This window comes from Lepisma saccharinum, chromosome 4, assembly GCF_977018435.1.
Source record: "Lepisma saccharinum chromosome 4, izLepSacc3.1, whole genome shotgun sequence".
NCBI lineage: Eukaryota > Metazoa > Arthropoda > Insecta > Zygentoma > Lepismatidae > Lepisma > Lepisma saccharinum.
In genome coordinates, this window is record NC_139232.1 from 90093588 (window position 1) to 90115841 (window position 22254).

General features: G+C 38.6%; 1 protein-coding gene across 1 annotated transcript in view; it reads right to left on the reverse strand.

The window, feature by feature from the left end:
* LOC145987259 (uncharacterized) overlaps positions 1-22254 on the reverse strand; it is a 271187-nt gene that overhangs the window by 30323 nt on the left and 218610 nt on the right. The window contains exon 5 of the mRNA XM_083121774.1: positions 19195-19429. Within this exon, the coding sequence (XP_082977900.1) occupies positions 19195-19429 (235 nt within the window). The remainder of the gene's footprint in view (positions 1-19194; positions 19430-22254) is intronic.

Sequence of the window (22254 nt, forward strand, 5' to 3'; positions counted from 1 at the left end):
CTCTCGCCTTTCTATCTTGCTATTTCGGTTTTACGTCGATGATCTCTATATGTTGGGTAATCGCGACGGTGAGGATGAAAGATGATATGGACGATGGAACAAACAGAATGATGCATCTGTGTCGGAAGTGCGTACTCTAACTTTGTAGGTCATTGCCCTGTACCCTGCATCACGAAGATCGACATTATGTTTTATATATATGTATATATATGTGTGTATGTGTGTATATACACCGGGTGGTCCAAAAGTCCTGGAACGGTCACATATCGTGAGAAATACAGATCGAATCGGAAAACGAAAAAATACGTGTTTAGCAAGTGAAAGAAAGCTATTCAATGATATCACACCTGATTCCCCACGCCTGTCCCCTGGGGGTGAGGCGGGGGGCAACTGTGAAATTTTAAATGGAAACCCCCATTCTGTATTGTAGAATCGGAAAGAGGACTTCATTCCGAGTCCAACGAGCTATCAATCATCCTCATAGCTGAATTAGGAACGGAGATATGGTGATTTTAAATTTCAGTATATATATATAAAGTGAAAATTTCATGAAACCCATTAATATTACAAAGGGAAGCTCTGCTCCTAATTGGGCTAGAGTGAAAGCGATTTCAATAGAGTATATGGGAGGGGGTCTAATAACATGTCTAACAAAATTCTATTTTACGTAAATCGTAAGTGGTAGAAATGACAATTAGATTGTGTTATCTTGGAGTTTCATTTTAAGGATTGAATTTCCTAACATAAATCCAACATTCAACCGATTTTTTTTGGGAATATGTGAGTCTCTCTTCACTTTATAATAAACAACTAGTTTTATATCTTGGACCATCTTTTTTGTTTAGAGAAAGATGAATACAAATTTTAGCTGTTGGTAAAATTCCAATATTGAAAGCACTTCAGCCTTCAGTACAAACAGTATTAGCATAGAAGTTGGTCTGTGGATTGTGGAAAAAGTGGCAAATCTAAAATATGAGCGCTTTGGAAGTTTCTTGTGTCAACACAGGTTTAAAGTCCACATAAATCTGAAGTGCAATATCGGAACCTTACGAGTGTTCTTCGGCAACCCCGGATTTCCTTCAACTCGAAGCAGGTTTCTTAAAGGACTTCCATAACTTATTGTAACCGCTGCGTCTCTAGCAACGGCCTTTTCCCCCTTACATATTGTTTTTCTGTTCATGAACATAAAGCAATTAATGCATTTATTTTCATAAAATGAAAGTTATGACATGAGACGTTTAGTGAAGTAAGTATTAGCAACAGTTACTGGGAAATATTGTCTTCTGTTAACTGTTTCTTGTTTGTTACGTTACGTCACGGTTAGTAGCCAAGATTACAATTCAGGCGGCTGAAGCCTAGGGCGCCATGAACAGAAAGCGCCATTCTTTTTATTATTATTATATATATATATATATATATATATATATATATATATATAGACAACAGAGTCAGAATATGCGAGGAATAACTTACACTTGTTAGAGCTATATTCTTGTAACACAATGCAGGAATTTACTTTTCCCCGAAGTGGTATTAATAGTACGCTTTTAAAGATATTCTTCAGACACTAAGACGTAACTGAAATATTCTTAAATATGCTAAACTCTTTTTAATCAGAAATGCAAACTACCAATCTTCAAATATATCCTGTATTATTTTTAAATCAGGTTTTTTGATTCATCATTTCAATATTCGTAGGATTTAAATATCACAAATTATGGCATCAGAAGAAGTAAATATCGAAGGACACTTGGTAGTGCGTGTAATGGGGTGTACCAAACCACAATTCTACCAAGGCTGCCCAAATATCTAGCTACGAGGCTCCTGAGGAATAAATAGTTTTGCGAAAATACAGCTAATCAGGATTCGAACCTAGGACGCCTGGTGTCGTACATCACCAGGAGTTACATTTTAGATATAATAAATTCCTCCGTTATGTCCAAATCTCTGTCTGAAGAACATTGTAAGACCATAACAAACAAAATACGCAGCAATTTATATAGCATATGTTCACAATGTGGTAATAAACAAAATAATATGTGGTTGAGCAAGGGGAAAGGGGGGATGAGGACCAATTCTCATCTAATACTGTGACCACAAATTCAAAATTTTCAACCTAGCGCTCTCACCACAGAAGACTGTTTCTTTTACTGCATTTTGAGCCATATCGTTTAACGCGTTTCAACATGGCGAATTTTAACTTTGCAAATCTTACAAAATATTGAAAAATACACTTACCGAGGTTGTCATGTAATATACAATTATATATTCATGACTGTTTACTTTATGAGATTGTTTTCAAGGATTATTGTACATTATAGCTTTTGTCCATGTACTGTAATAGCATATATTTATTTCGGCAATTCTTTAAAATATTCGTAATATTGAAGTCCATGTTTTTCAGCTTCTGGTGATATTTACATAGTTGTTGTGAGGTGTCCAGGATATTATGTATAGCTCGAAGGAGGAAGGGGAAGTAAACCACTGTAATATACGTAATTTCCATGCATGCATAAATAGTCATGGCCAATACGTGGCGCAATGACTGGACTGATCAGTATGTGCATGTATATATCGTATCTGGGAAGGTTCAAACTGTTACAAGGCATGTCTATCGAGCCGAGTAAATTCATTTCAAACTCATTGTTTCGGTGTCAAATTATCGTGTGGTTTTCCAATCGCGTATCCATATGGCTGAGCACGGTCGCTATGTATATATCTGTAATGCACCCACGATATGGCTTATTAACTTTTGAAGCCCCCTTTCCCCTCTCCAAAAAGTGCCAAATTACGGTTACGCATTCTGGTCTGTGCTGGAGGTTATGAATATTCATGTAGGGGAGAACGCACTCCTGGTCGTGTACCATTAGGAATTTTTCCAACTACATTTGCACTGCGTGATTCTACAAAACCGTTCTGTAAGTTTGCTGAATTAAGACTAAATTGTGAAAAAAATATGTATAAACCTTTCTCTGGTGTATCTGCTTGGCTATACGTAACTGGTTACGCGCTACGATGGTAGAGGATCTATACAGAAATAAATCTTTACTTAGAATAAACAATTTATAGGTTCTGGTGAACAAATACAAACTATTCTTCACGTGAGGTTTTTATTAGAAGTGCTGAGTAAATTAGTTTCATTTATTGAGAATTAGCAAATAATTTAGCCCAAATTATCAATGTAGTCAGAAGAAGGCAGCGCGTGCGCGCCTGTGTGTATATATATGCCATTTATTATGAAAGATATCTTAAATTTAAATAAAATTATTTCCTCTGTGCATATTTGAATTATAGTTATGATACAAATGTGTCATTTTTTTGTTTCATTGTCTAATTCTCCATGTAACCATAAATCCTCATCGTCACGAGCAGTGGCGATCACTCACTTCGTCATAGTTAGGTTGAGTTCGTGTTTTTAAGTCCGCTTTATGCACAGTAAGGCTAATCGGGACTGGACCTACAGTTTAAAGTGGGATCCGAACCACTATGTGCCTCCACCGGGTATCGAACTCGGGACCCCTTGATTACAAGGCAACGACGCTACCACTGCGCCATCCGAGAGGCATACTTCGGCATAGTGGGAGATGCAAAATACCCAAAATACCCACCCACTCCTGCATGTTTTAGATATGCAGGTATGTGCGCAAGTTTGCATGTATGCATGACACTTTATATTTGCATTGTACTTCTTCAATGCAATGAATCTTTGTTGTATTGCCTGTGTCAGGAAATAGGTTCTTCCTTTCTTACAAAAACAATTGAAATATATTTCATTCAATTGTTTTTGTAAGAAAGGAAAAAACTTTTTCCTGACACAGGCAATACAACAAAGATTCATTGCATTGAAGAAGTACAATGCAAATATAAAGTGTCATGCATACATGCAAACATTTAAATATATTTCTAATAGTGTTCCAAGCTTGTTTTGCCTAATATAACAATATTCCAGATTTTTTGCGTGGAGTGTATATAATATGAGTTAATAAACTTCTGGACATGAGCGTGAATTTGAAAGGGAACCATGTTACGCAGGTTAGGGTTTGGTGCTCTTAGGATTAAAATTACTCTCTCTATATGTTTATACATACAGCCACGGAAGCTCAGTCTTTAGGGCGTCTGACTACCATGCGAGGGACCCGGGTTCAATTTCCTGCGGGGGGGGGGGGAACTGGGATATTTTCTACCTGTTCAAGCGGCTCCGGTGCCCACCCAGCATCCTATAAAGTGGGTACCTGGAGGAAACTGGGGGGTAAAGGTGGCCTGGGGCGTGATGCTGATCACATAACCCCCACCTTCGGCCGTGATGAAGAAAGTGTGGGGCCCTAACTCCACACTCCCTATATGCCTTCATAGCATGCTGCAAAGCACAGGGGAGCAGGGGAAATATATATTTCATGAAATTAATTTCTGGAAGGTCGTAGTTTCAAACCAGGAGAGAAAACACGCAGTATCAAATTTCCAGCTGGTGGTGAAAATATGAACTATTCATCAGCTTCAACTCCCCCATGGATTCCATAGTGTCTGTACCAAGCTTCACCGCTATCCCATGCTTCGAACGGGCTCCAGAGATCTCTAAGAAAGGCAACTTTATTTGTGGCCACCCTATATTTGATTATGTTATGTTATGTTGCTTTCTGTTCTTCATTCCAGCCGATAGGTGGGTCTATCATTATAGTAAAGGATGCGGCAATGAATCGGGTGATTTTGCAACACTGAATATAGCTAGTTGTTATATAATATGTTACGTCATAGGTAACACTTGACTACCGCCATCTTTCAGAGCCTGATTTACCATTTAGTTATGATAAAGTCGTAGAACGGGGCATTGCGCGCATTCGCTGTAAAAGCGTATTACAAAAACAACAACGGGGATATTCCTTGGCCCACCAGATCACCAGATCTGTAGCGTGCGATATTTTCATTGGGAGTACGTAATTGAAAGGAAAAGTCTTCCAACCAACCCTCACACCCTCAATGGAGTTAATGATTGGATCCGGATAGAAGTGGTTCAAATTCTTACCTCACTGATAGAGTGTCTGGAACGACATGTAATGACTGCATTTATATTTTCTTTTGGCATTTCGTCTTCAGTCAATAAATTAGTTCATTTTATCTGCATTATGTATGTTTTTTATGAATATTGAAATATTTTGTCTCAAGTGTGGAGTATTCAACATCGCCTGATTCGTTGCTGCACCTATATAGAGGGTGGTGTCCTACAAGAAAACGGCACGCATCAAGTGCATTGTTCATTACAGACACCCTGTATAACTCATGCACTTGATGTAGAATTGGTTATATCAATCCCGCGAATTTCACGTTTGAAGCTCTAGTAGTTTCTGACGTATCAAATTCACAAATAAGGGCGGGCATATCTTTTCTGAGGTGCAGCAGCAAAACGTTCACTGAAATATAAATATTTTAACATTGCATTATAATGATCGTTCAGTTATAAATTAAATTTCCGATAGTTCCGTCTCTGTTGTGTTTATTTTCGACATTGATTCGGGCATCCTTTCTTCTGGAAAGGTCCACACACACACACACGAATTCATGCTTTTAGCAGCAAAGTTCCATTCCATCAGTGGTGAATCCACCACCACAAAGAAGGTGGTTTGTACCACGAAAGAACTAGTAAAAATTACTTGGCGAGAAAGTTTGCAAATTCCGTTTCCTTCCTCTCTCCCCACTTCTCCCCCCTTTGCCTTTCATCCTTTCTCCGCGACTTTCTTTTGTTGGTTGCTTTTTTCCTCTCTCTCTCTAACTTTAGCTTCGAAGAACATTTTCCTTCCTTCACGGGGAGAGGCGAGAGCACCTCACAATCTCAGGCATTCGGATTCTTGGATTTGATATGTATGGAATTTATCTCTAAGCGCAAGATTCTAATCTTCTTGACAAATGTATCCTACAGATCGTAAAAAAATCTGAATTCCTGTCGAACCTACACCCGGTTGCCCTGAATTCAAATTAAAGTATTCAGGGAAAAGGAAGGTACATTTTTCGAAAAAAAAAATGTGGAACTCGTACCATATACTTTATACGTTGCAACATTGCACTGGCTTTTATGCTGGTAGTCTGCGACGGTTAAGGAATAGGAAAAATGCTCTAACTAGCTTTTGCACCGAAGTGGTATGTCACAGGTGCCACGCCCCTTAGAACGATTCTCAAGGAACAAGTGCAGTCATTCACACTGGTTTCATTGATTGATTTGTTGTTTTAAGTCCACTTTATGCACAGAAAGGCTAATCGGGATTGGACCTACAGTTTAAAGTGGGATCCGAACTACTATGTGCCTCCACCCGGGACCCCTTTGAACTTGATTACAAGGTGACGACGGCCGGACCCTGTGGCTGAGTGGTTAGCACATCGCGCTGCGACGCCAAGGGTCCCGGGTTCGAATCCCGCTCGGGCATGGTTGTTTGTGAATGTCCATTCATCAGTTTCATCACTCATCCCCATCTTCGCAAATTAGCCAAGAGCCACAAAAGTAAAATAAAATAAATCAATCAAATCAAAATCAAACAAGGTGAAGACGCTATCACTGCGTCATCGAAGAGGCCATCATTCACACTGTATTGACGTTGCAAGCATGTGATTCGAACTGCGTGTCACGTGATATGCTTGAGGTAAAGTTGGTGTGAAAATCGTCCTAAACCCTTGAAACTCTCCTTTATTAAGAAATTCAGCGTGTTCCGTTTTAAGGAAGAGAGAAATAATTGATAATTTGAAGTGTAAATAATGGTTTATTAACACACCTTTTATGTAGAAACTCTCCGAGTTTAGGAAAACTGTCAATTGAACTCGATGCGTGCGCCTTGAGTTGTCCTGCAGATATCTATATACTGAATAGTGCCAGGCTTGTTCCTGCATTACACATTGGTGCGCATGCGCAAGCAAGTTCCTTCACTATTGGTGCATAAACTCGGAGAGCTTCTGCATCTTGTAAAATGAAAATCATAACAATATATTCCTCTGTTTTTAAACTGTGAGTATTTATTTCTCGATCCCTGTAAGCCAGTCCCGCTGTGTACTGGTTTAAACTAATGTTTTATAACAGCCTAAACCCAACATTGAAAAACATATATCTTGAATACATGTTAACTATGTACGTTTCCATGGTAATTGATCCGACTGTATCATCAATCAATTGAACATCGAAAACAAGTCCTGCTTGGAAATATTTTAGCTAACGTTTTGTTTGTGGTGTCAGGCAATAGAGTTTTGACAAGCTGGGCAGATATTCCATATTGATATATTTGAGTGGGTACGGGCAGGCAAAAAAAAAATCAAACACATTATATGAGTTTCACGAATGTGCAATTCTCTTTCTCCTGGCTTTTCTCTTACATTTCTCAAATCGCCTGTTAATATTTTCTCCTAGTGTTTTCAGATTTAACTCTATCGCTCTCCCTCCGCTTGTATTACCTCTATATATCTCTCTATCACCCTCTTTCTCTCTCACACTCTTTTATTCTTTCTATTAACTAAGTTTCTCATCCATATCTGGACGTCCCTGATGCTGTAGTGGTAACGGCGTCGCCTCGCAAGGCAAGGGGGTCCCTAGTTCTATATGCTGTGACGACACATTGATTCGAATCCCACTTAAAACTGTAGATCCAGTCCCGAGAACCCTATCTTAGCATAAAGTGGACTTCAAGCAAACTTTAATCATCCATATCTTTCTGTATTCTTTCTATAATTTTCTCTTTCTTCCCTGTCTGTATAATGTCTACATATTTATGTTCCACTGTGTCTGTCTTTCAGTCAGTCCTTCTCTCTCTCTCTCTCTCTCTCTCTCTCTCTCTCTCTCTCTCTCTCTCTCTCTCTCTCTGTGTGTGTTTGTGTGTGTATAACATGAAAATATCAGTAAAGCTCAAAATTAATTTAATTTTTAAGGTGTTCATTTCAGAAACAATAGGTATATAAATATATATAAAAAATAATTGTAACATTCCTCAGTAAACTAATATTTCGAAAAGGGACCGTAAAATTTGGGTGATGATCAACTTGTGAACATTGTTAAAATCGACAATATTCAAAAAATTAATATGGATGGAGTGCAAGCATCCAAAATTTGTTATGGAATTTATTTCGGTGAGAAAACTAGTGGGCAGAGAAATATTTTGGTGGGCGGCTTGCCACCTTAATCTGTTATTAAGATAATCAAATTTTCTAAGCAAGAGCTCAATTTTAATTGATAGAACACGTTTCGCTTCCTGAACTTAATGTAAGCACAGACTAATTCAATGTCATCTGAAAATGAATGTATGAATCCACTCATAAAGGAAATCATCTGGGCATATTTAAAACACAAGAAACTTTGTCTGATAGCAGATGGCGCCTAGTACGAGGTACCATACATAAATATATCTGACAGGAATAACTGTTCGTATGCATGCAGGAAAATGCGATTTGTTTCAAAAATTTAAAACTGATTTCTTTCGTAAAAATGCACTGAAATTTTACCAACTCACGACTAATCTAACAGCAAGTTTACGATAATTAACTCTACACGTTTGCTTTTCAATTCAGATTACATTGAAGCCTTATTTGTTCGTTGGATAGTTATGGTATGGTATCTTGTAAAGTTGAATATATTTGAAATGGCAATGACTGACTAATTTTCTCGTAAAGGCCTAATATTTAGCAATTTTTCTCTAAAAGTAAGACTACACATTTTCACTGAGATAATCTTGCCTCTTGTTTTTCGAAACAATCTTGTACATAACTTTTAATTGCAGTTTCATATACTATGAAAACTACATCCTGTGTTGGAAATGCTCCAGGGAAAAGATAAGTAAGGAAACAGTTAACAAGAGAAGGAAAGTTCAAGCAGAAAGAAATGCTGCAATATTGAGGAAGATGAGAATTTGAAGTTACAAGATGGAAGATGGAAGAGTTTTCTTTGTGCTTACATGTTTTCTCTTCTTTCTTTCCGTTTTGTGTGTTCTTCATTAACTCTATTCACTGACATCGGTTAGGGGATCGAAGGGGCTCTTGTACCACCGCTATTTGCCAGTTTTTGCCACTGCACTATAACAACTTAATGCTAAGCCTTGTATACCAAGAGGAAGTAATCTGCCCTTGCCCTCCCAGTTTTGATACCCAATCGCCAACAAAGACTCTATTTACCGATATTCTTTTATTCCCTTCTTCCCCCGTCCCGGATTATCTCTATTCTTTATTTCTGCCATTTTTCTCATTCTCCATAATTATCTTAATATCTCTTTCTTCTTAAAAAGTTTCATCTCTCTTATGTTGCCACATAATTACGTCACACACACACACACACACACACACACACACACTAATACACACCCACACCCACCCCCACACACACACACACACACCTACACACACACACACACACACACACACACACACACACCTACACACACACACACCTACACACACACACACACCTACACACACACACACACCTACACACACACACACACACACACACACCTACACACACACACACACACACACACACACACACACACACCCACCCACACCCACACACACCCACACCCACCCCCACCCCCACACACCTACACACACACACACACACACACACACACACACACACACACACACACACACACACATATATATATATATATATATATATATATATATATATATATATACATACACACACACACATGAAGATGTATATTGATTGACATTTGTGTGCAAGTATTCCACTCAAGCATCAATTTTACCAATATTTTTTACTTTAAAATATTCAAGTAATACATCAGATTATTAAATTACATGTAATGATATTAGAAAATTCAGTTTTATATTACACAAAACTAGTGCAAAATTAAAAGAAACTGAATATTGCATAATTTCCAGGATAATTACACTCCACGAATGTGTCGTGCGACATTTTTGCGGAGTCCGTGAAAGATCAAAATGGAATCAGTAAAAAAATTCCAAACGATACTTTTTAATACCGATACCACTGGTATCAGCTCAGCCCTAATATGTTATATACCGGTATATCTATATGTACGCAGTGTTTTAATTGAAGAGGGGAAACCAGGGAATTTCCCCCTTCGTCTACTTTCCCCCCCAGCCTCTACATTTATATTTTCATTCCCAGCCAGGGAAAGAAAATTCCCTCCCTCTGAATGTGTGTTCTATTATTATTTGGGATGGCATGACAGTCATTCACTGTTTGAGTCAAACATTCCAGCTTTCTGTTCAGGATGTTGTGAACAATGATACACAGTCATTGCACTTTAAATCTTTCATGGAATATTGTTTATTGTATGTTTAAAAGCAGCAAATTCAAAGTGTACAAAATTTACACTAGTTATGTGAATGTGTATATATCGGGTGATTCCCTCGCTAGAGGCCCCAAACGTTTGTCTATAAAACTGCCATTTACTTAAAGTTTGTCTTCAAATTTTGTATGCGCATATCTTCAACAATGTACTTAGGTAAAACATGATCTAACCCCTCGCAATAGGTTTGGACTCTTCCAGTGATCTTCATTTGTTTTGTTCCGCGACAATGCATCTCTGTAGTGTTGACTCGAATGTATAGGGATTACAAAGTACACAATCGAAAAGCGTGTGTTCCTCGTTCGTAAATACTGTACTATATAGATGTATTTCATAGTTGTATTTCAAATTTAGAAATGAGTTTTTTACACCAGAGAGATAAATGAAAGATATCGAACAAGAAAAATACTGCCAACCAATGTATTTTCATTGATTTGAAACACTTTTGCGAAAAAGTCTAAAAAAGACCACCAAAAAGCTGCAGAAAAAAGTTTTTCAGGCCATTTTTTTCCAGAGCTTTTCCAACTACCTGAAGTGGACGATTTTCCTGTGACAACATGTTTTGAAAGAAAGGACACCATGCTGCAATGCATCGTTTATACATCGAATGGTAGCACAATCGTACTGGCACTGTCACACTCAAGAACAAAATGTGAAAATGCAAAAAAAAGAAGGCCCTGAAGCGTCCCCTCTACATTTTCTTTAGTTCTAAGACTGTATGTATGTATGTGTCTGTGTGTTGTATATTGGGTTATGGGGACCCCCAGAAATCTTCTACGTACACCCACGCTCATTTACACACAATACTCTCTCAACAATACTCCAACAATCAGACTCCCTCCCCCAAAATCACACACGAGTCAGGGAAACATCTTGCGGTCGATTTGGAATCCAGGATTTGTTCGAAAATTCAGACTTTCCCATAAATCCTGTACATGCGACAGCTTACAGCGAAGAACAACACTTCACCCTCAATTAAGATAATTTAAAACCACACGTTGGGGGGAAGATACTTTGTAGCGCGTTGCATTCTGGGAAACAGGCCATTATTTCTAGAGTTGTTGTGTTTGGGAGAAAGCCAGGGGGGGGGGTTGGAGGGAAGAGGGAGAAAACCTGAAAATTTTCACTCATTTTAACACGTGTTGGGATGTTTCTCTCTCCACTGGATGTTAGGCTGAGGAAGAGCACATTTGAAACTTGCCGGAGTTCCAATTACTCTTGTTACTGGGGTATGCTCCATTAGCAATATTCACAGTCTGGAAAATGGACTGTTCCTTGGTTACAGATTCTTAAGAGAACTGATTGACTCCTCGGCGGTCACGACCTCCCTAACGAAATACCCAGGTTCGAGTCCTGGGTTGGCCATGCTTGTTCCTTTGTCAATCATGTAGTCATCGCTTCATCCTCATCGTAGCGAGGGCGTAGTTGCAACGTCGTTGCCTTTTAATCAAAGGGTCCCGGGTTCGATACCCGATTGAGGCACATGACCCAGTGATTCGGATCCCACTTTCAACTGTAGGACCATTCCCGATTAGCCTTTCTGTGTATAAAGTGGACTTAAAACAGCAGTTCAATCAATAATTCAATTATGGATTATTAGGGATTATCGAAACGTCAAAAATGCAAAATATAACTATAAATTGATCTTTTTGTTTTACTTTATGCATAGATAGGCTAATCGGGACTGGGCCCACAGTTTAATGTGTGATCCGAAATGCCAGGTATCGAACCCAGGACCCCTTGATTACAAGTTGACGACATAACACTACGCTATTGGAGAGGTCCTAAATATATATGTACATAAATACAAGTAGAAATGGAGACTACTGAGAAGTCGTGTTTTTTTTATATATTTGCTATATTTTTGGCACTTAGTAGTATATTTTAATCTCATTACGACATTTTTCGAAAGGGTTTTCAATTCACTAAACTTTAAGTTTCTATCTGCAAGAGTGCCGGCCCCGTGGCGGAGTGGTTAGCACATCGCGCAACGACGCCAGGGGTCCCGGGTTCGAATCCTGGCCTGGGCATGCATGTTTGTGAGTGTCCATTCATCAATTTCATCATATCATCATCACTCATCCCCATCTTCGCAAATTATCCAAAAGTGGCAGAATGAGCGAAGAAAAATAAATCAAATCAAATCTCCAATAGTTTCTCAGTAGACTATGGCTATAATTTTAATTAGAGTGTTGCCTATATATATATATATATATATATATATATATATATATATATATGTGTGTGTGTGTGTGTGTGTGTGTGTGTGTGTGTGTGTGTGTGTGTGTGTGTGTGTGCGTAATGAAATTTCGTTTTTGTAGGTTCCATAGTTTCGAATTCACATCGACAGATCACTCAGAATCAATTGTTGCAACTGACGGGTGAAAAAGGCAGGCCGATGGAGTTTAATTTACAAGTATATCGCTTTGGGGTATTTGGTACATCTAACAGTTTACTTAGTTTCGTCATGGTAGGTCTGGTATTTTCAAGAATACTTATAGCTGACATGAGCCCACGGATAGGCAGACAGATGGACTCACGCAACTGTCGTGTATGAATGCCTTTTGAGCTACACTATATCTTGGAGACCTTTGGAGCAAAACTGCACAAAACCGTTGAGAAAAGGGAGAAAGCGAGCGGGTGGAGCAAAGCACTGCACGCTGCTGCAAACGGCTGTAACCGAGTTTTTCCTTCCGTGCACTCACATCCCCTCTGACGCGTTGAATGGTCTCTAGTCCAACTTGCGTGGAGGACTTCGTTTTCGATGGCTTGATTCATAGATTCCCTGGACAGAGTGTAGTTTCGATTAGTATCAGGCCCGTACCCAGGATTTTTTGGAAAGGGGAGGGTGCAGATCCAAAAATGTGTTATGTATGTATATGTATAAAGTCGACGCGCTAGCTACGTTAACGAGCGGCTGGCTTTGAAGTCGACGGAGAGCGCCCACCAACTCCAACAATACATTCACGGCATGGTTGAGACTCCACGTGGACTAGACGAGCAAAATGACAGCTGCGCCCATTGGCTCAACATCTCCAAATGGAGTAGACGAGCAGAATGACAGCTGCGCCCATTGGCTGAAGGTTGAGTGTGATTGGACGAAAACAACTCGCCCGCTGTATATCCCCATCCCACGTTAGTGGCGGCATCTCGCTTCAGATCTTACACGCTAACCAAGGAAACGCGTAAACTTTACTAGAATGATCAAAACACAGTGAAAATTACAGCATGCTACTCTTCATGATTATGAGAAATAGAGATTTGCATGTGCCAGTCAGGCAGAAAGAAGGAAAGAAGTGATTCTACTGAGCTAGAAGATGATATATAACGGCACGGAATCTAATATACTTTAAATTAAAGCTGAATAAAACGCATACATTCCCCTGATATAGGTTCATAGGTTGTGCAATAAATAAAAATTGAAAAGTTTTCTCTTTGGCGACATCTAGCGTTTATTAGGTAGCTTGACATTATAAGAAATAGTATTTTTAAATATTTGATTTATCCCTGGTATGCGTATCCATCCGGTAACGTGATATCGGCGAAACGATGCCAATTTTGGTCACACTCAGCTACGGCGATGCCGGCCATTTATTATCATAAAATAGAAACTGTGTGCCTCTAAGTCATTAGCCCTCTGGTCAGGACTTCGGGCAAATCAATAACCGACAAAAAAAGCTGCCAGAAGGCCAACATACGAGCCCCGAGTGACGACGAGAATATTGCCTTATGAATATTACATATGAGGAAGATTCAAAATGCTCGTGGAATGAATGTTGTTGGGATATGGCAACTCTGCTCACGTGTGCGGTACTTGGCAACCTTGTTGACGCTGTGATCGAATCGCTCAGTCTTGAATGAGACACTGCCCAGTACGGACGTGTCGAATACGCCTTCGTGGGATGATGATTTGGGTCCTGGAAAATATTTGAAGTGTCATTATGCAGGTGGTATACAAATATCCAAGTCTCATCACCGGTAGGGGCCTCCCTAAGGTGTTTGCCTTGTAATCATAGGGTCCCGGTTTCGATACCCGGTGAAAGCACAGAGTCCCGATAAGCCTATTTCTGCAAAAAGTGCACTAAAAGCAAAAACCCAAACTCATTACTGATCTCGAGACTTATTTTCCTGTAGCCTGGTCTATTTCCAGACTCTTGAAGGCGAGGTAAATGAACGTTTCGCTTTAATTAAATTAAAGTTGCCTTGCAATGCAACTCATGTAGAAATATCAAGAGGGTGACTTGTTGGATATTTGTAGGTACGTAATAAAAGTTGTTTAACGTCCAGAAACGTACGTTGTTAGTACGTTTTAGTTTCGAGATGGAAACACTGATATTGCCGAGAAGAAATGTATTTTTTGGGAATCTATCCAAACAAGAAAAATATCATTACTAGGGCACTGAAGTTGAGGAAAAATCATTTTTTTCCCTAGTGTACGAAGACGAGGCCCAACATAATATGTGTTCATTTTGGGTCATTGTAGGCCAGAAAAAGGTGGGTTTTATTTGTCCGTTTTTGCCTTTTTCGGCGTTTTTTGGATTATGGGTCCTTTTTTTAGCCTTTTTTAGGTCTTAACGGCTTTTTTTCCAACTTCACTTTCTTTCGACTACGTTTTTACTGCCCATTCTCAATTCGAATGATCATCAGTTCATCACGTCTTAAACATCCTTTCTGTAGTAAACAAATAAAATAAATAAATAAATAAATATATTTGAACCATCCCTGAAACGACAGAAAATCATTTTTGGACGACTGAAGCAGGTACGGTACAAGGTCCTTTAACCGTAACTTGTCTGGAAGGTCGCGCTGTTAAGTGGCAACTTTCTCTTGTTTTGAAGCTTTCAGTTTTTTGGCATTGTGTGCTCCATACCACCAGAATTTTGTATTTTTTATTCATTAAATATGTAATTAAAACTGAAGTTATTAATTAATTTGGATGACATTTATACGTCTTTTTTTCCGTTTTTAGGTATTTTTATAGGTCTCATATTATGAGACAATCTTACAATTTGTTTGCACAGACTGTCATACCATTGACAATGGTAGAGATTGCGCCCTCCCACTTCCGCATTCTTTAAATCTATCCCCCGTCTCATCCCTACGTCGCCGTTAACCTCCGTCCATAAGATCCTACGTTTATTATTTTATTCAGTGTTCCTAAGTTTACAACCTATTATGATTCGTTACAAGAATAAAAATGTGAAACACATGTATGCTACGAAGTATATAACAAATTTTAATTTTTCACATATTTTTTTCAGAGTTATTAAAAGAAGTAATGAACAAAAGTAAGTTTGTAAACATACTGTCAATCACAATTTTGAAGTTTTTATTGAAAATCTCCAGAGTTTCTAGTGAGAAGGATGAGCCTGAATAGCCTGACACAGTTGAAACTTGAAACTTTCAAGCGGAGATTCGACTCCAAATTTAGTCTATTATAGGTTTCGAACGAGTATTTTATTTCAAAACCTATGAAACAAGGACAAACGTGTCAGTGAGAAAATGAGCCTTATTTTCCTGTTCAGTGTTAAAGCTATGAAGTCTGCTCTACACACCTGCAGCAAAAATATTGTCATGTGGATATTCTCAACATTTCTCTTCCGATCTGTTTGCGTACCACCTTCAAGTCGTTCATGTGCCCCTGGGGGTACGCGTACCACAGTTTCAGAACCACTGATCTAGCGCATTTGCTGCGCAATTTTGGTGAAACTAATGGTTGCATACTTTTTGAACATGCCTCGTATACCGTGAGTAACGTATTTAAAATAAGGTAACCATTCAGCACATTTTTAAAATACGGATATAACTATTTTTCTCATTAATCTTAACAGTCCACTAGTTTGTGCCTGAGCATGGTAGTTTGTTTTGGAGTCTCATACTTAATCGAAAGTTGCAGAAAGCAACAAAAATACAAAAAAAAAAAAAAAAAGCTGGTGACATTTGCAGGAAAAGTTTGTTAGTAACTCAAAAGCAGACCAACTCTAAATTAATATTTCTCTCACACATTACGAGAAGTCATATTCTAACTTGGGTGTTATTTTAAATTCCGTAAATATTGATATTTGCCGCTACACATTTCCTGCAACGAAAGTAAACATGCATGAATTTCCCTGTACCTCCTCTGATGTAAGCTTGATTCCAGATATTAGTCGGGATATCGTTTGGGAGAAAAAATAAACTTCGCCTGCCTCTTCAAAGAAGTGCCTACATTTCCATCCCGGCTTCGTTTCATCATGAGAGGCATCCTTGCGTAAAGTAAACAGATAGAACTGGAATTTCAAAGCTTTGAAGCGAAAAAGGAGGAGACAAAGTTATGTGAAAGCGCACGATCTTTGCACAGAATATGCCGCTGTCCCCGAAGAGAAGAAAGTGTATATTTAAGTTCCTGTTCACAGAGGTCTCTCTCTCTTTAGCTACGAAGCTAGAGATCCCGTACGAGCACAAATCTCCAAGTGGATGTCCGTTGGTTATCCACAATGTCCAGATCAGATCTACGGATATTATGAATGTCCATGTATGCATCCATTAGATATTCAATTTTGGATATCCATATCGATCGTTAGACGCCCAGTTTTGGATATCCAGTTTTTTATATTGTGACGATCTTCGTTCTTTACTCAAGATAAAAATGACATTTCGATGTAGTTGGACATTTATCTCTAAAAACTAACCACGATATATATATATTTTTATATATATTCTTATATTCGCATATAACAGAACCTTTCTGTTACTCATTTTGCTTTTGTATAACTTCAATTGTTTAATTTGTGTATAAATAATGCTTTAAGAAACCTGCACTCCTATTGGTCAGTTCATATTGGGTGCGGTGCCTAGTTGCCGCCATCTGTCCGCGGTAGCTGACTTCCGCCAGTGTTCGTGGAGAAGTCACTCCGGCAGCAGCCGAAAGTCACCGCGTTGCGGACATTCATCAAGAAACGTAAGCCTAACGTGGCTATATTTCATTCGTGACATATCAGTGAAGTGCAGTGATATGTAGTTCAGTATCACAGGAACATTACAGTGCTGATATCATTCAGTGAAGATGTAGTGGCGTGTTATTTTAACATCGGCTTCCACCTTCATATACACAGTTTAGCGAGGCAGGAGTGCAGGACAGTGTAATTACGTGTTGTGTGTACATATATATTATAATCTCGCTATAGGTATTAGTAAGTGTCTGTATTTTCTTTACACCTCAGTAAGATCGCGGTGAACTCAGCTCCATGGTGATACAATCCATTCCAGAGAGCAGGGTCCTACCGGGCAACATCGCGTTAATTTTTTGGTCCTTTACAGTCCGAATACGCAATCAGATGTACTCTGAAACACAGTAGGCCTATTCTAAGACCATCTGGTTTGGGATAACTGTATAATATCAATCTCATAGCTATATACACATTCTCTCGTTTATCACTAAACATTGATACCAAATATTCGATATAGTTCACATATTAATAGAAACACTAGCGAAATTATTAATATTAACATTGAACTTTCTTTCCTCAATCATAGTGACAAAATAACACTAGAATACTACGCATGTCAAAGTCTCCCAAAAACAGTCTCTTAAAAACAAAAAATCTACAGGTTAGTACTAGGGACGTTCAATATATAAGTTTCCCTGTGCTATAAAATATTGTATAAAGCAATGCCATTAAAAAGAAGCACATGGTTGACAACCGCATCCTTCGTCTACAAGGAACAACAATCGATTCGTTATCAGACGTGAAGGCGCATGCGCTCAAGGGCCAAAAGGAAATGCTTGTTCGGAAAACGCGGGCTCGCGTAATAAGGAGTTCAGAAGCATGGATGGTACACGCGTGTTGGAAAGCTGGAGTAAACATTCCCTGTCACAATGCACATGAATAATGCATTGCCATCTTGCTGGTATTGCATTAAACCTTCAAGGCTGCAGCCCATGCTCATCAGTCGATTATCGCAACTCAGTTGATGAGGAACCCAACGCTCGCCCCCACTCAGCAGTGCAAACGCAACACAAAATTGAAGAATTGGGGTGGGAACGGCTGCCTCAACCTCCATACAGCCCTGATTTAGCGTCGAGTGATTTCCATCTTTTTCCGGTGTTGAAGTCTGAATTGCAAGGTTACCGTTTCGAAACACATGAAGAAGTGAAGTGGAATGTGAGAATAGTTCTCAATAGCCAGAGCCCTGATTTTCTTGCAAAGGGTATGGACAAATTGGAGCAACGGTGGGACAAATGCCTGAATCTCTATGGGGATTATGTGGAGAAGTGAGGAAGGATCCTCCTACACATGTATGTATAGTTTTCTAATGTATCTTAAAAATAAAATTTTTTACAGCATACGGAAACTTATATATTGAACGACCCACGTAAATAACCATTTTGAGAAATTATATAATTGCACCATTTACAAGAATTTACATCACAACACATTAAGAATATTGTAATCTAACCTTGGCATTTTACATGTCCTACTACTCAATTATGTGTAGGCGTAACAATATCAATGGGACATATTCTTGATACCTAATAAAAATATGTAAAACGTTTCCAATTTTTAAACATCCAATATACAGTTTATGCAAATATTATTTTAAGAAATTAAATATATCGAATATTAAATACTACGTACAGTTTAACATTGAGGTAGAAATGAGGTAAAACAAGGTCTTAAATCATTACATGTTCTCTCCTTCTAACTGTCTCTCTCTCTCTCTCTCTCTCTCTCTCTCTCTCTCTCTCTCTCCCTCCCCCACACATACGGAGAGAAAGAGAGAGAGAGAGAGTTTAATGTGGAGTATGAACCAATATGTTCTTCCATCGGCTATCGAACCTCGGACTCCTGCGTAAGCACTACGCCACCGGCAAAGAAGTCTTACAGAGATATCAGAAACTGAAATGAGTACATACCCCTTCCGGGATGCGATTCGCGTGCTCCCAAGACAGAAGCCAGCTTCGGCCTTTCCTCCTCCAAAGTCACTTCAGCAAGCGTTTCGAACGAGAGGATAGAAGCTTTGCATTTTAACTTGAGTTCTCCATGCTGAAAGTCCTCTTTTCTTATGGTAGTCCACAAACCAAGGACTGCAGTCTCCAACATGTCCTTCCCAATATAGGGTGAATACCGATGAAGAAGGTATTCTTGAACCTGGAACAAAGAAATCAGTCTTGAATAAGTTTGTTTCCACAGTTCATTCTAGATAGTTTTGTGGTACTTCTTTTCAAGCATATGATATCTGATTTTCACTACTGATAAAGTATTTATATATTCTCCGTCAACACTAAGGTAGAATTGAAAACAAACGCAAGTGCCTTTTGGGAAGTAGATGATTGGCTTTTGATTACCATGGCAACGTCAAAAGTAATCGTCTACTCTAGGAAATTCACATTCGCATGCCTCCAAATGAAAGCATACTCCACACACAGGGCCGGATTAACCTATGGGCAACTGGGGCAATTGCTCCGGGGCCCCCCACCAAAAGGAAGCTGTGAAGGGCCTCCACCAAAAAATATATTTTAACCAACTGGCTATGCTTGTAAAAAATTACATAAGAAGTTGTATTTAAAAAATTAAAAAAACATCAATATTGTCGTATATCTACTCTTCTGGATCCAATTGTAGCACAGCTCTCTGTCGATCTGTTTGTAGATATCTGAAGCTCAGTATACTTTATACCATGGATTGATTTGGCTGTGGTGTGGAAATAAGGCACACTTATTCCAACAATCAATTCTCAGATACGATTAAGATAGTAAAGAATCTACGAGGTAAATAACTTTTTTCGTTAATAACATCATCGTATTAGAACTGTGAGTTTTTCTAGGTGCATGAGTGAACTACGGGATACCTAACTTTAAGCAGCGCTTTTGTGTTTTCTCTTTCCGCCTGAACCCCCTCAGTTTTTACTGTATATTTCAGTTACGGTGTTCACTCTTCACAATATACTGTAGACATTTAGACGCAGAATTTTACTGCTGCTATAGCGCTACAATTTTCCTCCTGTAACTTTATTTTACAGCGCTATTCTCCCTGCAAACCTATCTGCGATATGTTCGACTGTGAATGACTACTGATTCTAAAATCAGGTCTACCATTTCAACTGTTGAAAATGGGTGGTTAACATATTGAGCTAATAAAGCTCCTAGTAAAAAATATTTATAAAATGGGGGCCCCCACAAAAAAATTGCCCAGGGACCTCCACAAACCTTGATACGGCCCTGTCCATACACATCTCTTCCCTTCGTGTAAAAACGCAACAAACTTACAAATGGTCAAAATTACTCCTAATGGAGTTAAGGAGATATGGTGGTTTTTGTTTGTTAATGCCTAAAGAGGCAGCCATCTTGTATGTATGATGTCACACAGGCAATATGCCACAATAGTAGGCATCAACAAAATATCACAGGCAGTAATTTTCCCCCTTTATATGCCAGAATGTCAAGTAAAGTGTAAAACATGCATAGAATCCTTGCAGAAAAGGGCACGAAATAGTTTCACTGGACGTATCTTCATACCAGTGCGAAATATGAAAACAATTGTAACCATCAATTTTGTTCCTTTTTCAATTCTGAACAAAACATGTATCTATAAAAAAAGTTCAGAAACCATTATTAAAGGAGTTATGATGGATTTTCTTAGTTAGTGCATGTAGCGGAGCCTTCTTGGATTTATGACGTCACACAGGTCTTCTGCCACAATTGCGGATAAAACACCTGGTAGTAAATGATTGTGTACCACACTAGCAACGTATTACCGGTAGTCATACATTCTCTTCATTCAAAAACCCCACGGTATTACAAATGCCCCTGGACTACTACCCGAGCCACTCAACTTTTATCTTGTCAGAAGCCAAGATTATGCCTCACCCAGCGATTACTGATGCACAGACTACTCAGCCATTATAATAATCTACCAAACCAAATAGATATTTTATAAAATCAGACACGTTATTTGAAGATCCTTGTGTAAACAAAAATGTAAGTCACTTTACGGCAAAGATAAACTTTGTTTCTGGTACTTTCCAATGTAAAATTGTTAATGCTGCATTTTTAATTCTTTGTTAAATAAATAAATGAAAAAAAACGAGTGATTCCATTTTCTTCCTGAAGAGTGAGGGGGCCAAACAAGAGAACCGAACCAAAGTGTGCGATTGGGCTGATAGTTTCCGACATCCTTCGCCGAGCAGAAGCAGCTACGAATCTAAAGCCTCCAGGTTTGAACCCTGGGCAAGCCATGTATCATTGTGTTTGTTTCATTTTATCATTCATCCTCATCGTTGCGTGTAATCCAAGAAGCTGAATATCAACCTAAAATGACGAACATAGAAATTGCTAGGTCAAAACATGAAGAACTAGACACTTCGCTTGGTATTTTCCTATTTTCCTTTTCATGTCTTAACAGTGTTATATCATAAATATATAATTTTCATCTACTGCATTAGCAAATATAATTTCTTTTGACTGATATAAAATCAAATCTCTAAATCATTTTAGATTTCACTCTAAATTTCGTTCAATGATTGAGATTCAAGAGCACCTCTTTTGAATGAAATTTTTTACGAGCATTAATTTCTGGCTTGGATAACATTCTGTCGCTCAATTGGAAGGAAAAGCGACGTTATACAGGTGAATCGTGAAATTTAATTTCCACAGATTTCCAACGAAGTAGGTCGTGTAAATAACTGGTTTGGACACGCTTAGTTGCTCTTATTGATAAACGTTTTTTAACCCTTTGGGCACGCATGAGATTTATTTTCCCATTAATTTCCTTTTACCTTTAACCATCATTTCGCTCTAATTTTGTTACACAGAAAAAATGAGTAGGTTGATTTTAAAATTCGCGACTTGATATGCATGCAAGAAAAGTCAAACGTAGTTTATGCACATAGGCTTATCTGGACTGTAATGTCATTTTCAGCGGAACTTGCAAGCCGCAAGTTATGGGCGATACGGAGGTTTCACACTGAAACATTA